Raw genomic sequence first — 7,014 nt, forward strand, 5'->3', positions numbered from 1 at the left:
AAATGAACGCGGTCGCGGTGGGAAAGTGACCCAGTAATTCAGAGAGTGGCCTTGTAGGGCAGCGAAGCAAGTTGTTGTCGTTTCTCGTTAGAAGGCACCAAATTAAAACATTTATTTCACATTTCTGCTATTAATGACCCAGTTTAAATACAAAGCTTAATGCTAAATCACTGAAGTAACCCTTTGAGTAATCCATTCAGTAACTAGAACTGACATGACAGAGATATAAAACAAAATAACACAATTTGGGTATATTTAAAAAAAAAAAATGGTTAAAATCAACCCAAATTGTGTTATTTTGTTAGCCCAGCGCACCCCAAATTTGACCAGTTTCTGTTCTACGTAGCCACATTTTATGTTTTGTTTTTTTTGTTTTTGTTTTTTTTGCATTGCAGTTTGTTGCATAAGCTCTGCCCACAGTGAAATCCTGCTGTTCTCAGCGTTATTTGATGCATCAAAAATCTTGTACTTTGATGTGATTTCGTCACATTGCACAACATTTTCAGGTGTTTCAGGTTTGAACAAGACAAATGACTTTTTACATGAATCATGTTTACTGGTTTTGCCATTAACCAAAATATCTGGAATTTAAAACATGACTCTGTGTTCTGTTGATGCAGGGACAATATCCTAGTTCTGGATGTGTTCTTTGAAGCTCTGAATTATGAGACCATAGAGCAGAAGAAAGCCTATGAGGTGGCAGGTCTACTAGGTAACACAACACACTGAAGTATGAATACTGTCTCTTTCATCTTTTCTCTCCCTCTGTTCCTCTAAATCATACATATATTTATGCCGCAGGTGATATTGGTGGTCAGATGGGATTGTTTATTGGTGCAAGTATCCTGACTGTTCTGGAGCTATTCGATTATGCATATGAGGTATGTCAGCATCTAGACACATGGGTCTAAAATGCCATCATGTATTCTCATAAAATAATAGTTTTTTCATTATGACAATTGGATAATTTACCTGCTTTTACACATCACTTTAATCATCATATACACTACACTGTAAAAAAATTATTTAGAAAAAAGTTACCTGGTTGCCTTAAAATTTTGAGTTCATTGAAATTAAAATTTTGAGTTAATACAATGAACATTTTTGGAGATTCGACAACCTTTATTAAAAGATTATTAAAAGATTTTGTAAGCATATTGGGTAATTGTGTGTGTTTTATTTCTGATGACGCAGTGAAACATGCCAAATAGTGCTATTTTCATGATTTATCACATTTTTTATGTGGTTCAGATACCAAAATATTTTGAGTTTCTATTTATTAAACAAATTTTTCTTCATTGTATCAACTCAAATTTTTAAGTTCAATAAACACAACATTTTAAGGCAACCAGGTTACTTACTTTTTTAAGTTAAACCAACAAAAATCAACATTTTTTTTACAGTGTATCATTCATATTTTTGGGATCAGTAAGAATGTAATATTCATTTTATCAATACATTTTCTTCAGTAAGGATGAAATTGCATAGACTAAAATTACACTAAAGACAAAATATTTTGATTTTAAGGGAAAAAAAGTGTATTGTGGTTTCTGTACAACAACCAGCACAGATTTTTTTCAATATTGATCATATTAAGAAATGTTTTTGAGCACTAATTCATAGAATAATTTCTGAAGGATTGTGTGACACTGAAGATTGGAATAATGACAGGACCTGTGAATAATTGCATCACAGGAATTAATTAGTTTCATATATAGGCTATTCAAATAAAAATGTACTGTATGAGCATGAGATATGGCTTTCAAAAACAATCTCACCTACCCAAACATCTGAATGGTAGTGTAAGCATCTCTTGCTAATATATATAAGCCAATTTTTTTACATGTATTTGGCGCTTATCAAGTGACCCTGTCACAAAAAAACGCTGTTCAAACTCCGAACTCTGGGGCAAAGGAGATGCTTTACACACTGCAATAAGCATTTTAACACACTCAGACGTTAAAAATTGCAAATTTATTCAGAGAATCTCAGACACACACACATGCATTCCCCCAGACACTATGATGGCTGTTGAAAACTTCGGTCTGTCTGTCTCTGGTGTAGAATGAATGACACTGTGATAGAGAGTTTCATCATAATGAGCCTTCATTAATTCTGCATTGCTGCTGGTCTCTTTGCTCTGTGGACAGCAGCCAACACAAGCCCTTACACCACTCATACCCTCGGGGACACACACGCACGCACAGACACACATACACACATTCGCTCATTTTCATTCTGTTCTGTTCTGTTTTAATGGATTTCATATGCAGGAGAGCTTTAAATAAACCGATTTCATCTTAAAAAAAATTTTCTGAAGCTTAAGCTTTTCTGGATTTTAAGCCTTTTGGCTGCTGTTAACAAAGCACATAAAATAAAAGAAACACTAAAGTGTTTAGCTTCATTGAAAAAGGCATATATACCCGAAAAGATTTTATCTTTAAAAAGGTGGTCATCTTAAGAACACATATTAACCAGTAAATTTAAAGCCTCGTTGGGTCCGGGACAAAGGCACCCCTCCTTGTGTGTGATATTGTGAATCACACTAGAGCTCCTGAATACTGATTAGGTCAGCCTCAGATTTCTTGGTAACCTCCTAGTAGTGCAACCCAGTAATATGACCTAATTAATATTCATGAGCTTGGCCTTTACCATAGTAGGTTTCGAATTTGACTTTGAAATATTTCACGAGCAAAAAGATGCTAAACCGAGATCATTGCTTGACTGTTTGTGTTGTATTTTTGAGTGAATTCCCATTTAACTTCTGTAAGCAGTTTGTTTTGTCATTGTTGAGTCTGCTGTGCTTTTAGAAGTTAAATGGGAATTCACTCAAAAATACAACACAAACAGTCAAGCAATGATCTCGGTTCTGACCACGCTAAAAACAAAAGAATTCAAAAGTTGTTTTTATTCAACATAATTAAGTGGTTTCCCTGGAACCAATTAAGCTTATATATTTCAGTTCAAATGAACAGCTAGCATACTGTAACACATGATAAATTAAATAATTTTATTTTAATTTAATAAATTAAATAATTTTATATTTATTTTATATTTAGCAGGTAAATTAAATGAAAAAGATATTACTAATCACTGGCATTAGCACAGTAATTGTTGATATAGCCAATGTGGTGAATAGTACCTTTATGTGGCCACCCACGACCTAACCTCAAAAACCTTTTTAACTCTGTCAAACATTACAGCATTCTAACATGTCTTTCTCTTCACCAAAAAAACACATAAAATAACAGTTCAATTATTTATTTTCAGAGTGCACATCAAACAGGCTTTGACAACCCTGTCAAGAAGTGTAGTCCCCCTTTTAATCGACGAAAATTGAATTTTGTTTATTAGCTCCGACTTAAAAACCTTTCCATTCCCAGTGACATTTTACATGAGATAATGTGTGTAGTGCCAACATGAGGAGCCAGTTTGGAGCTGAATACTAGACCAAAATGCACAATTGTCCCAATCAAAATGGCCATTTTCAATTCCTGTGTGGTTTCCAGTTCCTGGAATCCCCTGGTGGTCAGTGCCCTGGGCTGCAACCCATGTTGCTGATTTGATTAACGCAGCACTGGCAGAGCTACAAAGCTGTTCTCAGGCCAGCAGTTTGAGACCTGATTTGGCAGTGAATGAGATGGTGGTTTGTGATGTGTGCTGGCAGGTGGTGAAGGAGAGACTGCTGGACCTGCTGAACCGAGAGGAGGAGGAAGAGAGTCATGGAGAGGATGTGGTAAAAAACAACAACTGCCTGCTAAGCTTCAAATTATTTATTTAGATATCAGGAACCGCAGAATCGCATGGAATGACTGAGTTGTGCCTCGGGCATACAGTTTTAAGAACGATAACATCTGTTTGTTTTTTTCTCAGAGTACATGTGATCCGGTGGTTAACCATTCTGAATCGATCAGCCACACAGTCAGCGTTCCCCTGCAGACCACCCTGGGCACCCTAGAGGAGATCGCCTGCTGAGCGCCGTTCCCTCCACACCACTAGGGGGAGCCAGGCCACTACTCTCCAAGGGGTGAAGGACAGAGGAAAAAGAAGGAAACAGACTCTTTTTCTTTTTCTCAATATGTCATCATTTGGCACAAACATGACAACAAGAAGCCAAGGAGCTTCTTGAGGAACATGAGGAGCCCAAAGCTTCTCACAAACACCATCTGTTTGTTCTGGACTCATTAAGGAAAGCAGTAGTTTGTGGACCTGTCAGGACAATCACTTGTAAACAAGACAAACACAAAAACACGAGCATGTGAGGAACTGCAAATGCACATGGCCTCTGTGTGTTCTCGCATTCTCTCTATCTCCCCCCAGCCGCCATTTTGAAGATTACTGCCAAACACTGTAAATTATTAACAGAGAAAATGTTGTGAAACGGTTCTAACTGTGCATGTGTCAGTTTCATGCGTTACAATACGGTTTTCTTGAACAAGTCATCCTCTTTCTTGTGTGGAGACAATTTTGTCTTCTTGTGCTGTTCATTTGCTATGTGATTCTAGCATCTCAGTTGGCTTTTTGATGTATCAGGGATGCATCATAAAACCAGGAGCCCCTTTCTTCCTTCCTTCCTTTTATTTTTCTATCCGTCATAGAAAAGCTGAATGGGTCACGGTACAATGGCAGCCATTATGAGGCCATTGTGGCTGCGTATAGCTCTTCTTAATGCTTTCTGGATCCATTTGAAAAGTTATGAACAAAGAAAGTGCAGGGAGAAAGAGAGTTTTTGTTGCTTTTTGCATTAAATTATAGTGATACAACTAGCGGTTGTCATTTTGTCAAATGTAAGAGGTTGATTTGTCATTGATATTATGAAGCTGATATGATCTTTCATGCTTTTAATTCAGAGTTGAGAGATATACAGTATTAGGACTTTCAGAGATTTTTGACAACCATTGTGTTTCCATGTTCCCAACCGTTTTAACTGGGATATTTTCAAACATATAAAGGATTTAAAGGTGTTCGCGGTGGTTTAGTATGTGAGTTCGGTCTTTATCTCATCTCATCATTTCAGAGCTCTTCATCTGTGCTGCAGTTTGTAATACTGTAATTGCCGTATGTTATCTGATGTTTACTACATTTCCACAATGTTCTTTGATGATGGATGATAGACAGTTCAAAGATGTGACTGTCTATACTGCTCTCAAAATAAATATGAGGCTCTCAGATCACTATACATCAGTACAAATGAAGCCTCAACTGACCCATTCATTCTTCAACGTGTACAGTGTTTCAGCCAAAATTCATTAACTGAGACAAAATCATTCTTACAGAATGTGCTTTGGCTAAACATATCGAAAAGAGGGTCAGTTCTGGGTGACAAGAGTGAGCTTGATTGAATTTCTCAATTTGACTCACTCCAATATTCAATTGAAGAATACTGACTGGAGCAAAATTCAGTCACAATGAAAAATAAGAATAAGAGCTTGTGTGTTGAAACTGTCAAAAGCTTCATCTGTTGAACAAATTGTTCTGGGACACTAAGGCCCCTGGCAGGTGTGTTAGGCTACACCATGACTTTGTCGACAAGCTTCTAGAATCTCCATATAAAAATAAATAAAGGGTATTTAATCTGGATTAATAAACCCAGGCTTCCACACATGACCTGGGGCACCCTTGTCCAATCAAATTTGAGCTTAGATCCAATAGAGTATGCAAATATCTGTCATAAAATCCCTGCTTAAGAGATTTTTTTTTAGGATATTTAGTAATTCTTTTCGTGTCCCCCTTCTGGGATAACAGAATTAAGAGGTGTGATTTGCACCTATCATAATGCAACATTTTATAATAATAATGTTAAGAGTGGAAACAGCTTTGCCACAGGAAATAGAATAATGAATGTGTACTCTGAGTTGTTTGTGGCATGTGAGAGAGCCATGTGATTGTTAATACAGACACATGCTGCTTAATATATGTTATGTTTTCTATAAAAAAAAAATTGAGAAAGACACTTAGCCTGGACAATTTCCTGATTTGCAAAGTTTCTGTGACCGAATGTATGTTTTCATTTGCAATTCAGTTTGCTAATTAAATGTAATTGGCTGTAGAGGATGAACATCTCATCCTTATTTGCCCCAAAATGTGATGTGTCAAAGATAGATCTGTGAACCTCAGAGGGTTTCAAGCACACGCAGAGGAAAAAAAATAACCAGATGTGTACGTGGGAAAAAAATGCAGAAACCCACAGCATCCCATAAAACCATGAACTAAGAAGTCACTCACAGTGTTAGAAAGCAATTTTAGTTTCTTGCCATGTGGACAAACACCAAAGGGGTATCATGTCACCTTTGCTATTTTCTCATTAGCAGAAACCAGGGGTTTCTGATGGTTGCTAATTCCACGGTAATTGCTTCAGTACCTCAAACGTTATATGAAAACAATAAAGGATAAATGGGTTACAGCACCTGTGTCTTTGTCTATGTCTCACTTGCACCTATCTATCTATCCGACCGTTCGTTCATCCACCTGTCTATCTATCTACCTACCTATCTAACCACCCACACATACATCCAAACACCCACCCACCTCTCCATCTGTCTATCTTTTGACCCATCCATCCATCCATCCATCCATCCATCCATCCATCCATCCATCCATCCATCCATCGTCTATCTACCTACCTACCCACTCACATACATACATCCAAACATTCATACTAATACTAATAATAATAATAAAACATTTTATTTGTAACACACTTTATATGAAACAAAATCTCAAAGTGATACAGATTTAAAACCATCAAAAAATAATATTTTAATTAAAACTGAAACAAAAATAATAAGCAACAAATCAACCAAAAGCTCTGCTAAAAGTTTTAAGACCACGTTTAAAAGCATCTGCTGTCTGTGGGATTCACAAGTGGTCAGGGAGAGCATTCCACAAACTAGGGGCTGCTGAGCAGAAAGCCCAATCTCCCATAGTACGGAGTTTGGTCCTGGGAGTTTTGAGAAGATAAGCTGAAACCGAACGGAGGTTATGTGTAAATGTTTGTGTGTTCATCCATCCACC

At 36.9% G+C, this 7,014-nt stretch overlaps 1 protein-coding gene across 6 annotated transcripts in view; it reads left to right on the plus strand.

The window, feature by feature from the left end:
- The window catches only part of asic2 (acid-sensing (proton-gated) ion channel 2), a 468,092-nt gene extending 461,689 nt beyond the window's left edge, over positions 1–6,403 (plus strand). For all 6 annotated transcript variants that reach the window (XM_067419151.1, XM_067419141.1, XM_067419132.1 and 3 more), the window contains 4 exons: positions 621–712; positions 802–881; positions 3,668–3,736; positions 3,874–6,403. In XM_067419151.1, the coding sequence (XP_067275252.1) occupies positions 621–712; positions 802–881; positions 3,668–3,736; positions 3,874–3,975 (343 nt within the window). In that variant the 3' untranslated portion in view covers positions 3,976–6,403. The remainder of the gene's footprint in view (positions 1–620; positions 713–801; positions 882–3,667; positions 3,737–3,873) is intronic.
- The last annotated feature ends 611 nt before the right edge of the window (positions 6,404–7,014 follow it).

This window comes from Pseudorasbora parva, chromosome 2 (assembly GCF_024679245.1).
Source record: "Pseudorasbora parva isolate DD20220531a chromosome 2, ASM2467924v1, whole genome shotgun sequence".
Lineage (NCBI taxonomy): Eukaryota > Metazoa > Chordata > Actinopteri > Cypriniformes > Gobionidae > Pseudorasbora > Pseudorasbora parva.